The sequence below is a fragment of the Odocoileus virginianus genome, chromosome 21 (assembly GCF_023699985.2).
Source record: "Odocoileus virginianus isolate 20LAN1187 ecotype Illinois chromosome 21, Ovbor_1.2, whole genome shotgun sequence".
Classification (NCBI taxonomy): Eukaryota; Metazoa; Chordata; class Mammalia; order Artiodactyla; family Cervidae; genus Odocoileus; species Odocoileus virginianus.
The window spans coordinates 42412672-42438455 of record NC_069694.1 but is presented as its reverse complement, the minus strand read 5'-3'; the positions used below and the strand labels follow the sequence as shown (position 1 = coordinate 42438455).

The 25784-nt window shown below is 39.1% G+C and overlaps 1 protein-coding gene across 4 annotated transcripts in view; it reads right to left on the bottom strand.

Moving 5' to 3' along the window:
* PAPSS1 (3'-phosphoadenosine 5'-phosphosulfate synthase 1) overlaps positions 1 to 25784 on the bottom strand; it is a 109301-nt gene that overhangs the window by 52141 nt on the left and 31376 nt on the right. For all 4 annotated transcript variants that reach the window (XM_070452245.1, XM_070452248.1, XM_070452247.1 and 1 more), the window contains 3 exons: positions 23853 to 23971; positions 5760 to 5873; positions 2915 to 3026 (listed from right to left, as the gene is read on the bottom strand). In XM_070452245.1, the coding sequence (XP_070308346.1) occupies positions 2915 to 3026; positions 5760 to 5873; positions 23853 to 23971 (345 nt within the window). The remainder of the gene's footprint in view (positions 1 to 2914; positions 3027 to 5759; positions 5874 to 23852; positions 23972 to 25784) is intronic.

The window sequence follows — 25784 nt, the reverse complement described above, 5'->3', positions numbered from 1 at the left end:
ATCCAAGACTGAATCATTACTAAGGAGACAGTCCACAGTAACTTTTACCATTATTTCCAAAGAAGAAAATAAAAAAATAAAATTCAATCCTTATGTTCTTGTGATAAAGTTTCTTGAGAACAAGGATTAGGAATTACATTTTCTGGTATCTATTTTACTTCCTCAGTCAAAAGAAGTCATAACACAGAAGAATATGGTTGCAATTTTGTAGGGTTCTATGACTTCTTTTTAAATGGAAGTATTGTAGCTGACATACAATATTATGTTAGCTTCATATGTACAACACTGTGATCCAACATTTAAATACAACATTTAAATATTTAAATTCAATATTTAAATCATTATGAAATGATCACCATAAGTCTAGTAATCATTTGTTACCATATAAAGTTATTACAGTATTATATTTATGCTAATTAGTATATGCCTGTGACTTATTTATTTTATAGCTGGAAGTTAACAACCCTTAATCCCCTTCACCTTAGCCTACTCCCACCCCCTTCCCTTCTAGCAACCATGAGTTTCTTCTCTGTATCTATGAGTCTATTTCTGTTTTGTTTGTTCTTTTGTATTTTAAATTTCACATGAGTGAAATCACTTGGAAATTTGTCTTTCTCAGTTCAAGTTATTTCACTTCAACATAATAACCTCCAGGTCCATCCATGTTGCAACAAATGGCAAAGTTCTTTCTTTTTTTACAGCTGAGTAATATTCCTCTGTGTGTGTGTGTGTGTGTGTGTGTGTGTGTGTGTGTGTGTGCGTGTGTATCTTCTTTATCCATTCACCGACTGATGGGTATTTGGGTTGATTCCACGTCTCATTGATCATCAATAATGCTGCCGTGAACATATGGGTACATATATCTTTGGTGGTTAGTGTTTTTGTTTTCTTCAGATAAATAACCAGAAGTGGAATTGCCAGATCATATGGCACTAGAGTTCTTTACAATTTAGTAATATCTCCTTTACTGTAGTAAATTAATGCTACCAACAGTACACAAAGTTTAAGGTAGCTAGAATGTAATGACAATATCCTAAATATAGATTTCTTTGGCAATTGCTTCAGTGTTTTAAAATAAGAAGAACCATCCTTTCAACCACCTATTTCAAGATTTCTAAACTTGGACACCCTGATTCCTTGTTAGAACACCTGGCTATAAGCGAGCATGGGCTTCAGTACAGCACAATTCAGTGACTATGTACACATTTCAAATCTTGAAAGATGATGCTGTGAAAGTGCTGCATTCAATATGCCAGCAAATACGGAAAACTCGGCAATGGCCACAGGACTGGAAAAGGTCAGTTTTCATTTCCAATCCCTAAGAAAGGCAATGCCAAAGAATGCTCAAACTATTACACAATTGCACTCATCTCACATGCTAGAAAAGTAATGCTCAAAATACTCCAAGCCAGGCTTCAGCAATATGTGAACCATGAACTTCCAGATGTTCAAGCTGGTTTTAGAAAAGGCAGAGGAACCAGAGATCAAAGAGTTCCAGAAAAACATCTATTTCCGCTTTATTGACTATGCCAAAGCCTTTGACTGTGTGAATCATAATAAACTGTGGAAAATTCTGAAAGAGATGGGAATACCAGACTACCTGACCTGCCTCTTGAGAAACCTATATGCAGGTCAGGAAGCAACAATTAGAACTGGACATGGAACAATAGACTGGTTCCAAATAAGAAAAGGAGTACGTCAAGGCTGTATATTGTCACCCTGCTTATTAAACTTATATGCAGAGTACATCATGAGAAACACTGGGCTGGAGGAAGCACAAGCTGGAATCAAGATTGTTGGGAGAAATATCAATAACCTCAGATATGCAGATGATACCACCCTTATGGCAGAAAGTGAAGAAGAATTAAAGAGCCTCTTGATGAAAGTGAAAGAAGGAGAGTGAAAAAGTTGGCTTAAAGCTAAACATTCAGAAAACTAAGATCATGGCATCTGGTCCCATCACTTCATGGCAATTAAGACGCAGAAACAGTGGAAATAGTGGCTGACTTTATTTTTGGGGGCTCCAAAATCATGGCAGATGGTGACTGCAGCCATGAAATTAAAAGATGCTTACTCCTTGGAAGGAAAGTTATGACCAATCTAGACAGCATATTAAAAAGCAGAGACATTACTTTGCCAACAAAGGTCCGTCTAGTCAAGGCTATGGTTTTTCCAGTGGTCAAGTATGGATGTGAGAGTGGACTATAAAGAAAGCTGAGCGCCGAAGAATTAATGCTTTTGAACTGTGGTGTTGGAGAAGACTCTTGAGAGTCCCTTGGACTGCAAGGAGATCCAGCCAGTCCATCCTAAAGGAGATCAGTCCTGGGTGTTCACTGGAAGGACTGATGCTGAAGCTGAAACTCCAGTACTTTGGCCACCTCACGCGAAGAGTTGACTCACTGGAAAAGACCCTGATGCTGGGAGGGATTGGGGGCAGGAGAAGGGGACAACAGAGGATGAGATGGCTGGATGGCATCACTGACTCGATGGACATGTGTTTGTGTGAACTCCGGGAGCTGATGATGGACAGGGAGGCCTGGCATGCTGCAATTCATGGGGTCGCAAGGAGTCGGACAAGACTGAGCGACTGAACTGAACTGAACACTTTCGGAAAAGGCTTTCTACCGTGATCAGGTAGATACGGAATAGGGAAAACTACATTCATTTTTTAAATCCATTTTCAGCCCTGACCCCCAGGTTGTCCTTCCCCCTCATAATAAATCACAATCAGAAAAAATAAAACTGGAAAGACGATCTCAGGATATACTTAAAATATTCAGTACTGATATAATTTAGTCTTAAAGTGCTATCTCCAATTAAGACGTTACCAGTACTTTCTCTAAACACTGACCAATCCCTGCAAGTACGGGCCTTCTTTTCCACACTCAATGCACCTAAATGTCCAAAGTCTTACCATCCAGAAGGCAATCGAAATGAAGACACTGCAAGTATTCCCTCTCTCTCATAAAGCCATTCAGTGGGGTTGCCCAGCCTTCTGCCAAAACCTGCACCCACTGCATATCCACCTGTGAAGGAGACAGTAAAGAACAGTGTTCTGTCTCACGCACTCACGAACAGAAGCAGCAATGGTTTTCTGCAGTTTCATTTTGAAAGTAACGGTAACAAACTTCTCAAGAATGAATAAGGTTATACAAATCTAATAAACAACAAGGGCACTAAGAAAATACACATTTTCCTTAATAAATTTAAATAACATTTCTAATAAGAATAGCATCTCCTAAACCAGCACTCCTCAAACTTTAATACATGTAAGAAACCTCTGGAAGACTTGTTAAGTGAAGACGGCTCCACACCAGTTTCTAATTTAGCTGGTTTGTTATGGGGGACAAAGATTTGTATTTTTTTTCATTTATTTTTATTAGTTGGAGGCTAATTACTTTACAATATTGTAGTGGTTTTTGTCATACATTGACATGAATCAGCCATGGATTTACAATATTCCCCATCCCGATCCCCCCTCCCACCTCTCTCTCCACCCGATTCCTCTGGGTCTTCCCAGTGCACCAGGCCTGAGCACTATTTTTAACAGGTACCCAGAAAATGTTAACAATAATGTTCTAGCAACTACACTCTGACAACCAGTGTTCCAAGCTAAAACAAACTTTAGATAAAAATACTTACCAAAAGTGTCCCTCACCAATGGCATTCATTTTACAAACACTGTATTATTTCTTGAACTTTAAGATTTCTAGTGTATCCAATCAGAATATTAAAGAATTGATAAATTAATGATGAATTAATGTAAACTGGTGGGGGGGGGGGGGGGGCTTCCCCGGTGGCTCAGTGGTAAAGAATCCACCTGCATTTCAGGAGATGCGAGTTCAATCCTTGGGTTGGGAAGATCCCCTGGAGAAGAAAACGGCAACCCACTCTAGTATTCTTGCCTGGGAAATCCCATGGACAGAGGAGCTTGGAGGGCTACAGTCCATGGGGTCGCAAAACAGTCAGACACGACTTAGTGACAAAACAACAACAACGTAAGCTGTATGTGCTCACTTTTAATTTGGTATATATATGTATATATATAGCCATGATTCTCAAAAGAGAAAAGATAAAGCACCTGACCAAGAGGTGTGTAGTAAGATGTGGCTTACCATGTATTCCCAAAGTATGCTGGCCAGCATGTTCCACTGAAAAATCAAATATGGGCAAAGTATACCCCTCCTTCAATTCACAGGAGAAAAATGATATTCATGCACCAAACTGTTTCATTTTCAAATTCTCCTCTTATTCATTTTTCCTAAACCTCTGACATGACCCCTATTTGTCTCTACTGGAATCTAATTCTAGATGGTATCTACTATAAACTGAATGTTTATATTCCCCCAAATATGCTGAAGCCCCCAATGTGAACTGGAGGTAGGGCCCTAAGGAGGTGATAAAGCTTAAATGAGGTCATAAGGCTGGGTCCTAATCTAATAGTCTGGTGCCCTCATAAGGGAAGAAAGAGACACCAGAGCTCGACTCTCACCCTGAGCACACGGTGAGAAGGCGTCTGACAGCAGGTCAGGAAGGGGGCCTTGTCTGGGACCAAGTCAGCCAGCACCGAGGTCTTGGCCTTTCTTTCTTATAGACCCGTGAGAAAAGAAATGTCTGTTGTTTATGCCATCCAGGCTACGGTTTCTGTTGTGGCAACCTGAGCTAAAACATTACATGATGTAGCCTATGTTTTTTTAATTAATGATTTTTCATACTGCTACGCAAAGAACAAACCACTGTATTGAAAAAAAGGCTCACATTTGAAAAAGCTACCATCTTTTTGGGTTACAGAGTCTGACGATTCAGATTCATTCATTCTCAGTTTCTTTCTTCTCTCTCTCCGTGTGTGTGTGTGTGTGTGTGTGTGTGTGTGTGTGTGTGTATTCAATTGACACAAAGTCTGTTAGGACAAAATCTGTTGCTCCTCAGTAAAGTCAGCTTTGAGTGACTCTGCTCCCCAACTCATCCTTCTCCTTGCTCCCTGCAACATGTCTTAGCTTCTGGTTAAAAACCCAATCACACAAACCACCTAGACAATGTACTCCTATCAGGAATTTGAGTAAGTCTTTGCAGTCTTTCTCCAGCCTCAGCCTCCTTTTCTCTTTCTCCTTACTCTCAGATGTGGCATCTCCCTGGGTGTCTGGGACTTTTACTACACTAGAAGAAAGGCTGGGAAATTCTATTCGTAGTTTAAGTTCTTATTTCTAACCTATTTTTAAAGTATATCTGAATGATACAATTTAAAATTCTCTAAGATTTGAAAGTGATAAATTACAGTCTCCACTGTCATATCTAGTTTAAGCAGTTTCTTATTGGGAAAAACACTTAATGATATTATTAGAGCTACAATACACAACAGAATTATTCCTCACAATAGAAGAAAAGGGTCTTGGCAAGGGATTAGGAAACATGTTTAAGGAAAAAAAAAGTTCATTTTAATTATTAAATTATTAAAGGTTTTTTACTTTTTAGAAACCATTTCTTCTGATAAACCTAAAATCCTATATAACCTCTATTCTTTGGTATTTCAAAATAAATATTTTGAGTAAAACAAAATCAAAAGCCATGGCAATTTGGGAATATGGTTTTATAAGTTAAACATATTTCCCACCCCTGGAAATGGTGATATATACAACTATGACCACCACCACCAGCAACACTCATGCCCTCAAACACATCAATAAAATCACAAATTCTACAGACCAACAACTATCTAAAGGATTAAAGCACTTGATATGAGAAAAGGACAGAGCACTTACTTTATTAATTTTCAACGCTGGCAGTGTTTCTGCATCTGTTTTTGCCAAATGAAGTTTATTTTCTGGCACATACAACTCTTTCACTTCATAAGAGGCATCCACAGGTACAATATCCTACACATTAACAAAAGCAAAATTAACTGTTTGACCCAACAATTTAGAGTTCTCCAAAGGGTATGTTAATGAAGAAAATTAATGCTTCAAAAAGAGACTTTAAAAAAACATATGAGAGGGATTTAATCAATTTTCCTAACGACGGTTGGTCTACTCCCAAGCAAATAACATCCCACATGCACGAAATCATTACACGTAATTTCCCACTACTGAGTGCGAAAGAAATTCCCACAGCGTACCATGTATGTCAAAATCAGGCAACTGCAAAGAGGTGACCTCAAGTAAGGAATGATGATTAAAAGCATTTAGAAACACGCAAACAAAAAAAGCACGTAAACATAATTACCATTATCTGTAACATATTATGAAACCATTTTATTCCAGCTTCCGTATAGATCTTTATCACCAGTGTGACTAACACCACCTTATTAGTCATGTAACACAGTACTCCAGAGCACATCAGCTCTATTCCCACCACTGCAGTTTGAAAAAGAGCACTCTCTGACATCTTATGCAGTGCATGCTGGAAATTTTATTCAAACTCCAAGCACTCATTTATATCATACTGGGACAAAGCTTTTCCTCATTTATCCCACAATATCTATTTGTGATGACCACAAACATACACACTGCTCTCAGACACTGCTCATCAAGTGACCTTCAGGAGGCCTGTTCACACCTGCCATACTCCTAGGAATAATTATCAAATGTGTTTAATCACTCTAAATTTTTAAAGTCAAATCGATCAAGTGATCTCCATAAGCATATAAAACTGGCACTGATAAGTTTTTCATATATGTCTAAGCAATGTCTCATTTAAAATACATTAATTCTCAAGAGAATGGTAAGACAAGCCATAGACTGAGAAAAAATCTCTGCAAAAGGCGTATCTGAAAAAGGACTGTTATCCAAAACAGAGAGAGAGCTCTTAAAACTCAACAGTAGGAAAAGAACCCTATTAGAAAATGGGCCAGAGGCCTGAACAGACACCTCACCAAAGAAGTTATACAGATGACAAATAAGTATATGAAACAATACTCTACATGATATATCATCAGAAAAATGGAATTCAAAACCACAGTGAGATAACCCTGTTAGAATATACTTATCAGAATGGTCCAAACCCCAAACACGGAGCACATGTTGACAAGGAGGCAGAGCAACAGGAACTCTCACTCACTGCTGGTGGGAATGCACAATGGCATACTGTGCTTTAGAAGACAATCTGTTTTGAGCAAGCTCTGAGAGTTGGTGATGGACAAGGAAGCCTGGCGTGCTGCGGTCCATGGGGTCACAAAGAGTCAGGCACGACTGAACAAGTGAACTGAACTGAACTGAACCATGCTCTCGCCATGCAACCGGGTCGTCGTGCTCCCTGGTATTTACCCAAATGAGCTGAAAACTTATGTCCACACAAACACCTGCACACAGATTTCACAGCAGCCTTGCTCAAGACTGCCCATGAAAACAACCAAGAAGTCCTTCAATAGATGAACAAATAAATGGCAGCACATCCAGACGATGGAATATTAGTTATTCAGCCCTAAGAAGAAATGAGCTATCAAACCATGAAAAGACATGAGGGAAACTTACAGGCAGGTTATTAAATCAAAGAAACCCATTGGAAAATGTTACATACTGCATGGCTCCAACTATAGGACATCCTGAAAAGGCAAAACTATGCACACAGTAAAAACATCAGTGGCTGCCCAGGGTTAGAGGGGAGGGGAGAAGGGAAGAATAGGAAGAACACAGGGGACTTTCTAGGACAGTAAAGCTATTCTGTGTAATACTACAATGGTGTGTAAATGTCATTACACAGTGGTTATAACCCACAGAATGTTCAGCCCTAAGGTAAACTATGAACTATGGATGATAACAATGCATCAACGTTGTTGTTCAGTCGCTCAGCTACCACTCTGGTGAGAGATGCGGACAGCCGGATAACCCACATGTGGCAGGGAGGGGAATCCTAGGAGTTCACTCTCTATAATTCCCACTCAAGTTTTGCTGTGAACCTGAAACTCCTCTAAAAAATAAAGTCTATTTTTTAAAATGTATAACAACAAAAAAAGGTAATTCAAAATAAATATTAATGGAAAAACTAAGTGTTTAAAGACACTACCTACTACTTTTCCTGAGGAAAAAGTTTGGGAAGAAACTTCAACTTATATTAATATCTTCAGCAGAGGGAAAAAGCAGAGTCAGACATGTTTCTCAAAGCTGGATGACCTCATGAAAGCCTGAATGCTACCACTCAAGCGGCCCATATGGGTCCTGTGAATCTATAGAGTTATTCTGCTCCATTTCTCTGATATTCTGTTCCTTCAAAGATGGAACACGTGTGCTAAGTCACTTCATTTGTATCCAACTCTTTGTGACTCCATGGACTGCAGCCCACCAGGCTCCTCTGTCCTAGTGATTCTCTGGACAAGAATACTGGAGTGGGTTGCCATGTCCTCCTCCAGGGGATCTTCCCGACCCAGGGGTCATATCCACATCTCCTGCACTGGCAGGCGGATTCCTTACCACTAGCGCCACCTTGGAAGCCCATAAAGATGGAATAGCACTGGCTAAGTCATGTACCAAAACCAAGTTCCTCCTACCAGTAAATTCAAGGCCTCTGATCTTTCTCGAGAGAAACTCAAGAATGAATGAGAAGAGTAAATATGAAGAAAGAAAAAAAAGAAATAATAAAATTAGAAGACATAAATAAAGGAGCACTGCTTGCTACCATACCATGTTCAGCCAGCTCTCTGGGGGCCCTTTGTCCTTCGGGCATCCCACTGCTCAGGGGAAAGCAGAAAGTGTGTGTTAAACACAAACTTGGCACAGCACAGAGAGCTTCCTAAACCTTCCACACCTCCTTCTGCAATTAAGCCTGCAGCAGGTACCCACAACAGAAGACTACTTACTGTGTTTACTAACAGTAAACATTACATGAGGGCCTCAAAGAATAATGGTGAAGGAAGAGAGACAGGTTCCACCAGCTGCTTCCATTTTCTCTTTATAGATATTAATACAGTACAAGGTAAAGTCTCTTTTTAAAATCTAGCAAGAGAAACAGCTTAAGGTAGTCCATTCTGTACTTCTAACTCCAGGAGTTATTTTTAACACATTTGTTTGAAATAATAAGTTAATTATTTATTTTTATAAAGAATAAATTATAATAATTTTATAAATAATTAAATAAATAGTAGTAAAGAAGATGTGGAAATGAGAAAAACCCATCACCCTTATATATGATTATCAACATCATTTTTGTATATTTCCCTCCAAGTGTTCTTTACCCATAAGTGTATTGTAGAACAACTGGTATTTTGAGCAGTTTGCACAAAGTCTATTACTCCATCAACGAGAAAATAAAAATTCAGAATCCATATCTCCCAGAACAATATAACGTGCATTAAGGGAACTGCACATGCACCCTGTATGTTCAATTAACTTCTTGAGTATGTGTAAAGCTCGCAAAGGTGCCTTGAGAAACACATTTTTGCACAATAAAGAATTCAAGTCTTCCACAACAAATCCTCAAATTAAAAGTTACACAGTCAGGCATTCACTAAGGCTTTTGAGAGAAAGAATATGATAAAACTTCACAAAGCACACTTGAAATTAAATATTTATATGAATCGCAAAACCATCAGAGGAACATCATCTTCAAAACCAATAAGACCCAATAAAGCAACAGAGGTCTATAGGTCACTTATTTCTGATTTGGCTACTTAAGACCTGAGATCAAATTCTAACTCTGCAATCTTGAACAGGTTATCTACATTTCTCAACTTGTTTCTTTCTCAACTGTTTAACAACAACAAGGGTATGAGTGTGTGTGTGTGTATATAATACATGTATGTGTGAGTATATGTATATACATATATATAGTTACATGGCTGTGTGAAAAATGACTTAAAGTATGTAATCTGTGGGGGCTCACATTTACTGGATGCTAACAACAAAAACAGCAATGCCTTAAGGGCGTCACATGCATTAATTCATTTAATTTTCATGCAATCCTACCTGTGAAAGTAAAAGAAACTGTTGCTATCCTTCTTTTACAGATGAGGAAAGTGAGGCTCAGAAGAGGTTAATAACTTACCCCAAATCCCTGCTACACTGTCTTCCAGTGTGCTTAACACATGATAAATACTCAATAAATAATAATTACAGTGTGTTTGCTACATGCCAGGAACTGTTCTAAGCACTCTACATTTATTAATAGAATTCTCAAAACAATTCTGAGACAGGTACTATTTTTATTTCCCATTTCACAGATGAGAGGATCGAAGCCAAAGAAATTAGGTTATTTTTTCCAAGGTCATATAGTTAATTGATAAGTGTTGGAACTGGGATTCCAACTCAGGTCCCAACACTGTTCTCTTCCAAATAAAAAAATAAATTAAAGAATTTTTTTAATAAAAGTAAAACCTTTACTGTTTTTCCCATAAAACTAAGTTATGAAACATGTTGTCACACAAAGTGTTCTGAGTTTATTTTCATGATTTTATTAAACATTTACAATTCCCAGGGTTTCAGTATGTGATCTTTCTGTGTTAATAAAGATCTAGACAAAAAGTATTCAACATTTCAGTTACACCTAAACATTTCTACTAATAACAAGTGAATGATTTTCAACAAACTTTCTCAAGCCCCATCACTGTAAATAAATCGAACACCTCCATTCTCACCACTCTGGATCCCTTAAAAGTTTAAAAAACAGAATCCACAGTCTGGAAACAAATGACACAGCAACTCCAGGGAAGAGAAGGGTTTCACTGATACAAACAACTCTACATAAAGCTTTCTTTGGCATCTCTGAAGCCTATACTACTTTGCAAGGATGGGATGCCTCTTTCATGATGGGTATTGACGACTCTCCTCCACCCTCACCCCCGCTTTACCACTAACGGTTGTCAACAGTCCTGGAGGGTCAAAGGAGTGCATGCAACAGACTAAATCTTTTGATCTCTGTTGGATACAACAGGGCATTTTGAGCTGGCTTCCTCAGCCAACATCATTAGCATCAGCCCACACACAGTAATGAGGAGCAGCAGTGCCCACTGCCCACTGCGATGCCCCCAGCACAGGGTCTGTCTGTGCCTTGCCTCAGACCTGGAATCCCCTTCTATATCACATACCACACTGGACTATCCACTCCAGTATGTGAATCTGCCTCCTCCAAGGACAGTTTGTTCTAAGTAAGAGCTGAGAATCAACACATGTTTCTATACATCATGTCCATTTCCTGCCAACCACACCCTAAGTGAAAAACCAAAAGGTACAGTTGGTGAGCAAATACAAGAGAACTTGTTTGAACATGAAAAAGTGTATCTATATTATAAGCCTGGCCAAATTATTTTTTTAGTGTTTTGTATACTAATAATGCCATATAGCTTTAGGATGATTGCATTTTTAGTAACAAGCCATTTTATCTGCATGAACATAGAGGCTATGATCTTTTTTTTTTTTTTTTTTATCAGCCACGTCACATGGCTTACAGGATCTTAGTTCCCCAACCAGGGATGGAACCTGGGACCCCTGCAGTGGAAGCTCTGAGTCCTAACCACTGGATTGCCAGGGAATTCCCCTATAATCACTTTCTTTTCAAGAGGGAATTTAGAACTTCTCTGGTGGTCCAGTGGTTAAGACTCCAAGAGAGAAGGCAATTTTTTTTTCCTTTTATCAAGAAAATAATTTTAAATTATATAAAATTTTAATGTTTATCATTAAAACTTTATTAAAATTTAAGTATTAATTTTTTCATTACAAGCATGTCACAAAATTCTTTTTCAAAATTCACACTCAGCAATATTTTAAGATGAATTTTAGCCTCATAACTTAAACATAAAATTCTTCTGATGACTAACCAATGGCAAAATAAAGGTCTGAGAAGTTGCCACTGTTTTTCTCTTCAAAAAGGTACATAAAGCAAGTATTTTGGGAATTAACACAAACACAGCAGGGATCAACAGGAACATGGAACACATGTTTGGAGGAAGCAAGTTCTCTGTAGCCTGAACATGTAGAGAGAAGAGAACTATCAGGAAGACAAACTGTTTTTAAAATGTTTTAAAACATTTTTAAATGTTTTTAAAATGTTTTAAAACACAGCCAGTTTCTATCATATTCTACCGAAATGTTTTTAGTTCCCAAAACCACGATTAAACATCAAAAAAGATCAAAACCACCTCAAAGTGAGACAAGATATCTGGATAACAGAACATGAAGTCTCTGCCACATGAGTTAGTCATTTTATTTTGGATTCATTAGGATTCCCAGAGATACAGCTATCAGAAAATAATGTGTTCTTCTGCAACCTGTACATATAAAGCCCTTTATATCAGGAAGCGTCCTTTAAAACAAAAATAGATCACAAGCCAGGTCAGGAACAGGTGTTTATACACCTAAACCCTTACAACTGATCTTAATAGCTCCACAGTCACCATTTAAGGGTAAAGAGGAAACGGGGTGCTCCGAGGAGTTCTCGTGAACAGGAGGTTAGTTAACAATTTGCTAGGGGCCTCCCGAGTGGCTCAGTGGTAAAGCATCCACCTGCAACACAGGAGACCTGGGTTCGATCCCTGGGTTGGGAAGATCCCCTGGAGAAGCAAATGGCAACCCACTCCAGTATTCTTGCCTGGAAAATTCCATGGACAGAGGAACCTGGCAGGTTACAATCCATGGGGTTGCAAAGAGTCAGACACCACTGGAGACTAACTGGCTGACTAACGATTTACATGCTACCATTAGTGAGGTAGGTCTAAAAATATTCAAATATTAATTTAAATTTAATATGTAACATAGGTACACAAAACTTTTTTGGTTATTTGACTGACTAAATACAATCTAAGACCTAACGTGTTGTATTCACATCTTTGTTCAGAGACAATTGCTCGTTTTTTTCCTGGAAACTGACTGGTAGAACATTCACTATCTGGAAATAGTAGTCCTTCCCTTCTCTTTTTAATCTTCCTAACTGTGAACAAGTTAATAAACAGAGTGACTTCACATTTAAAATTTTTCCTTTAAGTATATTCTGAACTTTTTCTTAAGCCAAGTCTGCTCAACAGATTTGAACACTAGAGCTCAATCATTTTTTTATGTAACTATTAAATTTCTATTATCTAAACTACATGCATCCCAAGCATGAACACCAAATGACATTCTGGCATCACTTGAAAACGGAGCTGCAAAGTCTGGTTTTATGTACAGTATAAAATCCATTTAGAGCACTAAACCACCATTTCATAAAAAGACAAACCTTTAAATAATTTATAGCACTACTAAATCTAGAGTTCCTAGTAGATTTAAAAACAGTATTTAAAATATCACATTAGATTAAAACCATCAGCAAGAAGCCTACTTCCTTAAGTCATAACCCGTCAAGTGAAAATGCAATACCAGCAGGCCATCTAGTGACCATCCAAGGGTTAGGAAAAAACTTCAATGAATTTAAAAACCTTCAATATTGTCCAGTGTCTTCTATCTTCTTAAATAAAAATGTGTGCACCAAAGGACATTGGGAAAATAAAGATGCTCTGACAAAATACTGAAAAATTAAATATATAAATGCCTACACTGTCTATTCCAATTTTACTACATAAGGCAGATCAAAAGAGAAATAAGGCAATCCAGAGATGCCAGAACCAAAATACTCTTAATCCTAAAATACCCATTGTAGAGCACCCTAAAAATACTTTTTTTCTCAGTGAAAATCAATTCCATATATTAGCAATGATAAAATAAAAGTCTGTATTATAAAGCATCCACCTGCAACACAGGAGACCTGGGTTTGATCCCTGGGTTGGGAAGATCCTCTGGAGAAGGGCATGGCAACTTACTCCAGTATTCCTGCCTGGAAAATCCCATGGACAGAAAAGCCTGACAGGCTACGGTCCGTGAGGTCACAAAGAGTCAACACAACTGAAGTGACTTCACACATTCAACTCCAATAAAAATTTTCCATTTCTTTCTTAGATGGACTGATTAATTTTTTGTTGGTAGTAGAGAATGCTACAGAAACAATACCTAGTAGAATTCATTTTGTTAAATCTCTCCAATACCAAGCAGCAGATAGAAAAAAAGTCCACCCATCACCAGGGGAGGCAGCACTTCTCAATCTTGGGACAAATAACTTCACCTTCCTGAATTTGTTTTCTCATCAGTAAAATGAGGAAAATTACAACTACTTCTCAGAGTTTTACAAATTCAATGCAATAATGCTACTGAAGTGACTACCAAAGGCTTCTGCACACGGTAAGAGTCCAGCTCACAGGGGCTCTTGTTGCAGGTTTCCACCTCCATCCACACCATCCCCTTCCACTCACAATTACATTCTTACACATAATGCTGGGCAACACAGACCCACTAATGAATCTTCACATCCCCACTCACACACACTATAAACCTATGAGGTTTGGTTACTATTCTCTGCTTTAAAATACCACTGTATTCAACACATTCATGTTTTCCACTCCCAATCTATATTTGTGACATTTGGTCACCTGATGCAAAGAGTTAACTCACTGGAAAAGGTCCTGATGCTGAGAAAGACTGAGGGCAGGAAGAGAAGGGGATGACAGAGGATGAGATGGTTGGAGTGCATCACAGACTCAATGAACATGAGTTTGAGAAAGCTCCAGGAGATGGTGAAGGGACAGGGAAGCCTGGAGTGCTACAGTACATAGGGTCACAAAGAGTCAAACACAACTGAGCGACTGAGCAACAACCCACCTTTGGAAACCCTAAGAAATGTCTTTGTGATGACAACGAAGTTCAACTGCACTGGCTACTCCTGGATCACCATGTAGAAAGTTTGTTAGAAAGAGTGCACATTATAGCAAGTCACCTCATGATCAGGGTACTGCAGGCAAGCAAACTCCCTGTATCACCATCAACTTTGAGCTGAATGTCAGGTATTCACAAGGGGGTGAATACCCCCATGTGCCCTAATGCTCATTTGAGATTCAACTTTGTGAGAAAGTCAGTCAAAAGAGAATAAACATCAGAATAGAAGTAGTTATGTCTATGTGTGAATTTCTTTCTTGAATTTTTTAAAAAATTCTATCTCATCTTATAAAAGAAAAGAATTTATACAGTCATTCTAGCTTCTAATTATAAATAACAGCTGTAAGAACCAAATATCCAAAAGTAAAGGTTGTAAGGAACAAAGCTAGTGGAGGTGATGGAATTCTAGCTGAGCTATTTCAAATCCTAAAAGATGATGCTGTTAAAGTGCTATACTCTGTATGCCGGCAAATATGGAAAACTCGGCAGTGGCCACAAGATTGGAAAAGGTCCGTTTTCATTCCAATCCCAAAGAAGGGCAATGCCAAAGAATGCTCAAACTACCACACAATTGTACTCATTTCACATACTAGCAAGGTAACACTCAAAATTCTCCAAGTTAGGTTTCAACAGTACCTAAACCAAGAACTTCTAGATGTTCAAGCTGGATTTAGAAAACCCAGACGAACCAGAGAGCAAATCGCCAACATCCCTTGGATCACAGATAAAGCTAGAGAATTCCAGAAAAACATCTACTTCTGCTCCATTGCCTACGCTAAAGCCTTTGACTGTGTGGTGGTGGTTTATAAGCTAAATCATGTCCAACTCTTAAGACCCCATAGACTGTAGCCTGACAGGCTCCTCTGTCCACGGGATTCTCCAGGCAAGAATATTGGAGTGGGTAGCCATTTCCTTGGACTGTGTGGATCACAACAAACTGTAGAAAATTCTTCAAGAGATGGGAATAACGGACCATCTTACCTGTCTCCTGAAAAACCTGTATGCAGTCCAAGAAGCAACAGGTAGAACTAGACATGAAACAATGGGCTGGTTCCAAATTGGGAAAGGAGTACGTCAAGGCTGTGTATTGTCACCCTGCTTATTTAACTTATATGCAGAGTACCTCATGAGAAACGCTGGGCTGGAAGAAGCACAAGCTGGAATCAAGACTGCAAGGAGAAATATCAATAACTTCAGATATGCAGATGACACCACCCTTACGGCAGAAAGTGAAGAGGAATTAAAGAGCCTGTAGATGAAGGTGAAAGAGGAGAGTGAAAAAGCTGGCTTAAAACCCAACATTCAGAAAATGAAGATCATGGCATCCTGTCCCATCACTTCATGGCAAATAGATGGGGAAAAAAATGGAAACAGTGACAGATTTTATTTTCTTGGGCTCCAAAATCACTGTGGACAGTGATTGCACCCATGAAATTAAAAGACGCTTGCTCCCCGGAAGAAAGACAAACCTAGACAGTATATTAAAAACCAGAGACATTACTTTGCCAACAACAGTCAAAGCTATGGTTTTTCCAGCAGCTGGATGTGAGAGTTGGACCATAAAAAATGCTGAACATCGAAGAATTGGTGCTTTTGAGCTGTGGTGTTGGAGAAGACTCTTGAGAATCCCTTGGACTGCAAGGAGATCAAACCTAAAGGAAATCAATCCTGAACATTCACTGGAAGAATTCATGTTGAAGCTGATATTCCAATACTTTGGCCACCTGATGTGAAGAGCCAACTAACTAGAAACGACCCTGATGATGAGAAAGATTAAAGGCAGGAGGAGAAGGGGACGACAGAAAACAAGATCGCTAGGTGGCATCACCAACTAATGGACATGAGTTTGAGCGAGCTCCGGGAGATGGTGAAGGACAGGGGAGCCTGGCGTGCTGCAGTCCATGGGGGTCTCAAAGAATCAGACATGACTGAGCAACTGAACAACAAACGACCAAAAATTAAGGTTCCTGAGGCAGGAATCTGTACTGTTCAATTCACTGCCACATCCACAGTGGTTTGCAACAGTGCCTAGAATGTACAGCACCAAGTATTTGCTAAATTAATTTACAGGATCAATCAATATAAGCAGAAATACATACTTTCAATGTGAAGTGAAATAATTTCCTGAGGAAAGCACATAATTGAAATCTTTCCCCAAAAGAGGGTGGTACCTGAAAAAGCAACTGCATTAAGGAAGCGTTTACATTTCTTTTGTCAACACCCAAATGAGTAATTTTTCAAAAGAAAATTTCTGTCTTAAACTAGAATATTGTCAGAATATCCTTCTGCTGTAAAATTATTTATGTTGTACTTGAGGTGTAATGAGGACACTTGAAAGTAAAAGCCAGAGGCACGTGGAAATGAGTTCTAGGAATTCATGCACCTGGAGTCCTAGATACAGAATCCAATATATTCATGAGCAAGTTAGCACAGATCTCTGAAATACTCATAGGTTAACTGTGTGAATACAATTAGACAACATATACACTCAGTGCAAAGACCAAGTGGGAAACCACTATAGTAATTCAAGGTAGAACTGGTTAGAAGCTAAAGCAGAAGAAAGACCACTTTCCCCCAGTTCTAACAACCAAAGCAAATATTTTAAAAAACAAAGCCCCACAAACATGTCCCTTACAACAAGCATTTATTAGACATTAGTTCCTTATCTATTCCTTTTTTCAAAACCTTAAATGAAACCGTCCAATTATGAGACTGTCTAGCAAGCATAATATAGACTAATAAAAGGAAGAATAGACCATAACATAGACCATATAAAAGGAAGAATAATAGGTACAATCATTAATTAGGAACAAACAAATTAGGAGCAAGGCAATAATTACAGCCACAGAGACTAAGGCAAGTAACAGCAGCAATAAAAGGGGGGAAAAAATAGGTAAACACTGTAGTGAAAGACATAAGAAAAAAATGCAGCTTCAAACCAAACCATGGAGAACCTTGAACACAAATCACCTTAATCGTATAAACACTGGGAAAAATCAATACACATTTTAGAGTAAATGACAGAAAGGATTAGACTACATTTTAGAAAGATGATTCTGCCAACAACATAAAATGGAATAAAAGGCATATAGAACCGGAGGTGCGGTGACCACTTGAGGGAATAGTGAGTAGCGTGAGCCTAAAATTATAGTGACAGTCAATCCTGCATTTTTTACCACTGGGTTGCGGGGGAAGCAAAATCCTGGGTGTAACAGACATCATGTGAGCCTGTAGTTTCACTTTACAGAACCATGGTTAAAAATAAGTCAGTACACTGAAGAATCTTGGATTGAAAATCAAAGAACAGGAAAGGACATTAGTAGAAAAACATGAAATCCAAATAAGCTTGTGCTTTAGTACCAAGGTTAATTTTTCAGTTCTGAGAAACGATCTATGATTATGCAAGTTATTAACCTAAGAGGAAGTTAACGAAGGCTATATGAGAAAACTGTCCTACTTTTAGACTCACAGAAGAGTCACGAAATTTTATCAAGATAAATTTAAAAAAAATCATCTGACCACTACTACCAAAAAAATAGCCTCTATATACTAAATGATGCTATTCTGAGCAGGGCCTTCAAGAAGAGTTTAGGAATTGAAGGAAAGAAAGAAAGGAAGGAGGGTAGCCATCACATATTAAGTAACTAATCCCTTTTAAGTGTCTGAACTATCTGGAATTATCTAAAGCCCATAAAATGGTCTCAGAAAGTCATGAACCAAAATTTTACGACAGTATCTATGTGCATTTTTCTGAAGTTTCATAAAACACATAAGAATCACTAATGAGATGTAAAAAATAGATAATTCAAACTAACAGAAAATAGAACCATACGTAACTTTCTAACATTGATATGACAAGTCTTAAGTTAAAAAAGAAAATACAGGTTCAATACACAAAACATACAAACAAAATTATATCAAAATACAAAGGAAGGAACTTCCCTGGTGCTCCAGTGGTTAAGAGTCCACCTGTCAACACAGGAGACATGGGTTCGATCCCTGGTTCAGGAAGATCCCACATGCCACAGAGCAACTAAGACCCCGTGCCACAGCTACGCAGCCCACACACCTTGCCTACTGAGCTCATGACCCCAACTGCTGAAGACCGCACACCGCCCCAAGAGAAGTCAAGGCAGTGAGAAGATCATGCACTGTGATGAGGACTAGCCCCAGCTTGCTGCAACTAGAGAAAGCCTGCATACAGCAATAAAGACACAGCACAGCCAAAAGTAAATTTAAAAAGAAAGAAAGAAAGAAAAAATATTGAAAACACAGCTCAACGAAAATGACACAGAATACTTATTGTGCGTGTGCGCTAAGCTGCTTCAGTCGTGTCCGACTCTTTGCAACCCCACGATCTGTAGCCCTCTCGGTTCCTCTGTCCATGGGATTCTCCAGACAAGGATACTGGAGTGGGTGGCCATTTCCATCTCCAGGGGATCTTCCCCCACCCAGGGACTGAACCTGCATCTCTTAATTGACAGGCAAGTTTTTTACCACTAGTTCCACCTTACTAATTTCATACAAATTTATAACAAAACTATAAACAACCCCATAAAGTAGAGTAAGGATAGACAGTACACTGAAAACAGAACAGATTTCACAACGGACCACCATCTAACAAGGAGAAAGACCAGCTAATCTATAAAATCAAACCTTCCCGAGCCCATCACAGAGCTGAGGTCCTAACGCAGTAACATGAACTGCTTCCAAACCCACCAAAAAGAGTCAAAACACATGAATTATCTCCCTATAGTAGAGGCTGGAAGAAGCGATGGCTGTAGTAAAGACAGAAAGAAGAAAACAGCTTTAAAAATTTTTAAACTCTAATGGCTGAGTGTGGACTTGTGTGGCAGGCTGTTATCACTGGGAACCCAGATACTAGGAGTTCTGCACTCACCCTAAGCGGACGTTTAACAGGTTTGCAGAAGGAAGATGAGGAGCAGGTCTGGGGACCAGAGAGTGAGCTCCCTCAGTGGTGCAGGAACAAGGCTCTGCCTGCCCCCTGCAACACTGTCGCATCCAACACAAAAGCCTTAAGCTGATGGGGGATGGCAAGGACCTCTCACTCCACCCAGGGTCCACTATTTGGGGGGAGGCCTGTAGAAGCAAGTAGTCATGTACAGACATGACAGTTGGATCATAAAGAAAGCTGAGCACTGAAGAACTGATGCTTTTGAATTGCGGTGCTAAAGAAGACTCTTGAGAGTCCCTTTGACTGTGAGGAGATCAAACCAGTCAATCTTAAAGGAGATCAACCCTGAATATTCACTGGAAGGACTAAAGCTGAATGAAGCTGAAGCTCCAATACTTTGGTCAGCTGATGCAAAGAGTCAACTCACCTGAAAAGACCCTCATGCTGGGAAAGATTAAAGGCAAAAGGAGAAGGGGCCAGCAGAGGATGATATGGTTAGATAGCATCACTGATTCAATGGGTATGAATTTGAGCAGACTCTGGGAGGAGGCTGGCATGCTTTAGTCCATGGGGTCACAAAGATTGGAACACAATTTCTCGACTGAACAATAGCAACAACAGAACCAAGTATCGTCCACCGAAAGGAGGCAGAAGAAACTGTCTTGGCCCAAGATGCAAACCGGGGATCTACAGGTGAGGAGCACAAGACTCATCCTCCAAGACCTCCCGGGTTCAAAGAGAGGCTAGCAACCATGTAGGGAGAGGAAGAGACATTGAGAAAGAACCCCCGCAGGCCCTAAGGACATAGGTCCTGCTTAAGACTAAGCTGGGACTCCCCTGGTGGGAGAGTGGATAAGAACCTGCCTGCCAAGGCAGCGGATACATGTTTCATCCCTGCTCTAGGAAGATTCCACATGCCACAGAGCAACTAAGCCTGTGTGCCAGAGCTGCTGAGCCCGTATGCCAACAGCCTGCGCTCCGCAGCAAAAGAAGCAACCGCAGTGAGAAGCCCGTGCACCATAATGAAGAGCAGCCCCTGCTCGCCACAACTAAAGAGAGCCCATGCAAAGCAATGAAGACCCAGCGAAGCCAAAAAAATTAAAAGAAAGAAGTTAGTTAATTTAAAAAATATTGCCCCTCCTTTATTAAAAAAGAAAAAGACTGAAGCTGGAACTTCAGTAGAACTGGAACCATCACCACTTCCCCATCATGAGCCCAGCTGCTGCTGCTGCGTCGCTTCAGTCATGTCCAGCTCTCTGCAACCCCATAGACGGAACCCTACACCAGGCTCCCCCATCCTTGGGATTCTTCAGGCAGGAATACTGGAGTGGGTTGCCATTTCATCCCCCAATGCATGAAAGTGAAAAGTGAAAGTGAAGTCACTCAGTCGTGTCCGACTCGTAGCGACCCCATGGACTGCAGTCTACCAGGCTCCTCCGTCCATGGGATTTTCCAGGCAAGAGTACTGGAGCGGGGTGCCACTGCCTTCTCTGATGAGCCCAGCTAGCAGTAGGTAATGAGTGGCAATAAGTGTGGTAATAAGCCACAGTAGTTTACTGCTGAGAGAGGAGCAAGAAGACTAGTACAGGCATCAGGTGAATGTTAAAAGCTGCAGGTAAAGGAGAAACACCAGGGAAAAGCTCTCTGCAGGCCAGATCCCACACTAAGGACAAGGTGGAACAGCTCACCACTGGAGAAACCTGGTAGTACGTTAAGACTAACCACAGAATACGGAAACTCAACACAGAAAATCATAGAGAATCTGCAAGAGACAACCAAAAACTACTAGAGTTAATCAACGAATTCAGTAAAGTCGCAGGTTACAAAATTAATACACAGAAATCTGTTGGATTTCTATACACTAACAATGAGCTATCAGAAAGAGCTCTTAAGAAGACAATTCCATTTACAATCACATCAAAAAGAATAAGATAGGAATACATCTAGCTAAGCAAGTAAAAGACTTGTTATCAGAAAACTATAAGACACTAATGAAAGAAAATGAAGATGACACATGGAAAGATATACCTTGGCCATGGACTGGAAGAATTAATACAGTTAAAATGAGCACATTACTCAAGGCAATCTACAACTTCAATACAATCCCTAACAAATTACTAATGGCATTTTTTACAATAGTGGAACAAATAATCTTAAATTTTGTATGGAAACACATGACTCAAAACAGCCAAAATAATCTTGAGAACGAAGAACAAAGCTGAAGGTATCATGCTCCCTAAAAATTTCAAACTACACTATAAAGCTAGTCATAAAAAAAAATTAAGGTACAAAAACAGACACATAGATCAAACAAACAGAATAAAGAGCCCAGAAATGAACCCACACTTATATGGGCAATTAATCTACAACAAGGGGGCCAAGAATACACAATAGGAAAAAGAGAGCCTCTTCAATAAACAATTTTAGGAAAACTGGATGGCTACATGCAAAAGAATCAAACTGGCCCACTTTCTCACACCATATAAAAAAATAAATTCAAAATGGATTAAAGTCTTAAATGTAAGGCCTGAAACCATAAAACTTCTACAAGAAAACACACACACAGTATGCTCTCTGGCCTTAATAACATTTTTTTTTAGCTATGTCTCCTCAGCAATGGAAACACCATCAAAAATAAACATATGGGACTACAACTAAAAGCATTTGCACAGCAAAGGAAATTAACAACAAAACAAAAAGGTCACCTACTGAATGGGAGAAGATATTTTTCAAATGATACATCTGATAAGGTTAATATCCAAAATATACAAAGAACTCATATAACATTAAAAAAAAAAAGATTAAAAAATGGGCAGAGGCTCTGAGAAGCTGAACAGACATTTTCACAAAGAAGACAGGCAACTGATAAACAGGTACATGAGAAAATGCTCAACATCACTGACCATCAGGGAGATACAAATCAAAACCTTAACGAGATATCACCTCACACCTGTCAGAATGGCTATTATCAAAAACACAACAAGTTGTAACAAGTATTGTCAAGAATGTGTAGAAAAGGGAAACCTCATACTCTACTGGTGGAATATCTATTAGTGTAGCCACTATGGAAAACAGTACGGACAGTCCTCAGAAAGTTAAAAATAGGACTACTGTATGATCCAGCAATAACTCTCCTAGGTATTTGTCCAAAGAAAATAAAAACACTAAAAAAATATACACACCCCTATGTAACATTACTTACACATCCAAGATATGGATGCACCCCAAGTACCCATTAATAGATGAATGGATAAAGTTGTGGTAGATGTATACAGTGAAATATGAGCCATAAAAGAGAATGGAATCTTGCCACTTATGACAGTATGGATGACCCAGAGGATATGATTAAGTTAGACAGAGAAAAATAAACACTGTATGATTTCACTTGTATGTGGAATCTAAAAAAACAAATGAACAAGCTTAACAAAACAGAGACAGAGTTATTGACACAGAGAACAAAAAGGTGTTTACGGGAACTGGGGAGAAGGAAAGAAATAGGTGAGGTTGATTCAGAGGGACAAACTTACAGCTCCAAGAGAAATATACAATGTGGGGAACATAGCTAATAACTAAGTAATATTTTTGTGGTGACATGTAATAACTAGATTTATTGGGGTGATCATTTTGAAATGTATAAAAACACCATTCTGTTGTGTGACAGAAACCAACCCAGGGTTCTAGGTCAATTATACTTTAAAAACACAAACATACAAACAAACTCACAAAAAAGAGATCAGACTTGCAGTTACCAGAGGAAGGGGTGGGGAGGAGAGGGACCCGGAGGAAAGCAGTCAAGAGGCACAGTCTCCTGTGATGGGTGAGTGAGTCCTGGGGATGTCATGTCCAACATTACAAGTGCCATTAGCACCGCTGTATGCTATATACTAAGGTTCCTAAGAGAGCAAATCCTAAGTCATTAGCCCTGCTGTATGTTATATACTAAAGTTCCTAAGAGAATAAATCCTAAGAGTTATCACACACACACACACACTGACTCACACAAGTATTTCTATTTCTTTAATTTTGTGTCTATATGAGATGATGGATGTTCACTAAACTTACTGTGACAATCACTTCATGATGTAAGTCAAATCATTATGCTGTGCATTATAAACATACAATGCTGTATATCAATTATGTCTCAATAAAATTGGAAGGAAAAAAGAACTTAAAATATACATGTTACTCCATATTACCACCATCCTTTATTTGGAGAGGGAATGTTATAAAATGGACATAGTCATTCTCTGGGAATTCGCTCTTTGACATTCTCTTACCCGTTCCTGTAGAAGCTCCACCACCTGCTGTACACAGTCATTTACATCACAAGAGTCTGTCTTCAGCACTAATTCAGGGGCCTCTGGTTTTTCATACTCAGAGTCAATCCCAGTGAAACCTATGAAAGGCAACAGATGATAAAGAGGGTGGAAATTAAAATAGGTTTCTTTCTTCAGCGCAAGTCTCTGCTATGCTGAAGTTCATTTTTACCCTCCCCCTTTTAGATTACAGGGTTATATCATTGAAACTTCTTTCTGGGGAGATTTCTAATTAAACTTTTGTTCCTTCTCTGAACATAAACAGTTGGTCCTCGTTATTCACAGTGATCACGTTCAATAAATCCACAAATATGGAAGTAGTGAATACTAAACCACGCCTCCATGGAGAAACATGGAAGTAGTGAATACTAAACCACGCCTCCACGGAGAAACATGCAGGTGGGCTCCTGTGAGCCTCTTGTCACCAAATTTTTATCAACCAATTAATATATAACTTTTTATGAGTATTTCTTTATATGTATATATAGTTGATTCATTAACACCAAAATAATGGCTAGGAGCACTAGAATTCACGTCTGAACAAATCTTATCTAACACGTGTTATCTCCACAAGGCAGGTCAGTCTTCCTGCAGTTCAAACAACTAGATAACACTTCAGCACTATGCCAGGGAAGAGGAGTGCAATTTTAAAAAGCAAACAACAAAAATTAAAAGCTAACAAACAAAAAGCTAAAAAATAAAAGACATGGCACTAAACAGGCCACGTAAAGGACACTCGCTCACAGCATGAGAGCTGACACACAAAGGCCTTGTTCAAACTTGAGCTGGGAGTGTGCGCTCTGGGTGACGGAAGTGTGGCTGCTCTGTGTGTGTTTACAAGCCAAAGCACTGTGGGTACACTGATGTGGGGGTTACAAATAAACGGGAGTGAGTAGGCACATGTGCAGATCTGGAATCGTCAGATAATGAGGGTAGACAATACTTCTACCACCTTTCCTTTTCTCTGTTAAGTAAGCACCTTGTATGAAAAAACAGGAATAAATACCAAGTGACTCAGAGCATCCAATTTCTCCACAGGGACACAGGAGATAGTGCCTAAGCCCTGGGCATAAAACCAACCTCATCGAGGTTTTTTTTTTCCTCTCAGTGCAAAAACTGATGCCAAGTCAATCTGTCCATTATATTCACCAGGATTATCTGCAGCCAAATTAAAGCCCTGCAGGCTTCTTCTGCAATCACATTAAGTGTCAAGATCATATTAAGTTAATCAAGATCGACTAACTACTATTAGCTCAAGCAAAACGTAGGTAAGGAATCCTGTTATATCATCAAATGCGTTCCACAATCAAATGCAATCAATTTAGGTATTAACCACTATTTAGATTTTCCCTATCATATATGCACTACTGTGTAACTGCTAGAAGAGAAAGAATACATGTTGCTACCACAGAATGGGCTGGCTGAGTTAAAGTACGCTATTCCTGTCTTTCACATTATTCCATACCTAAGTCATTCAGGGCCTGTTTGTCCTGAAACATCAATTCCTGGGTTAGAATGGTAAATATGAAATTAAAATCACTACTATTAAGAGGCATAGGCATCAAATGAACCAACTTATAAAACAGAAAGAGACTCACAGAATTAGAGAACGAACTTAATGACTGCAAGAGAAGGATAAGGGGAAGGGACAATTAGGGGGTTTGGGATGGACGTGTACACTATGCTGTATTTAAAATGGATAACCAGAGGGGGGACCGGGATGGGGAATACATGTAAATCCACGGCTAATTCATTTCAATGTATGACAAAAACCACTGCAATGATGTAAAGTAATTAGCCTCCAACTAATAAAAATAAATGGAAAAAATAAATAAATAAAATGGATAACCAAAAGGACCTACTGTATAGCACAGGGAACTCTGCTCAAAGTTA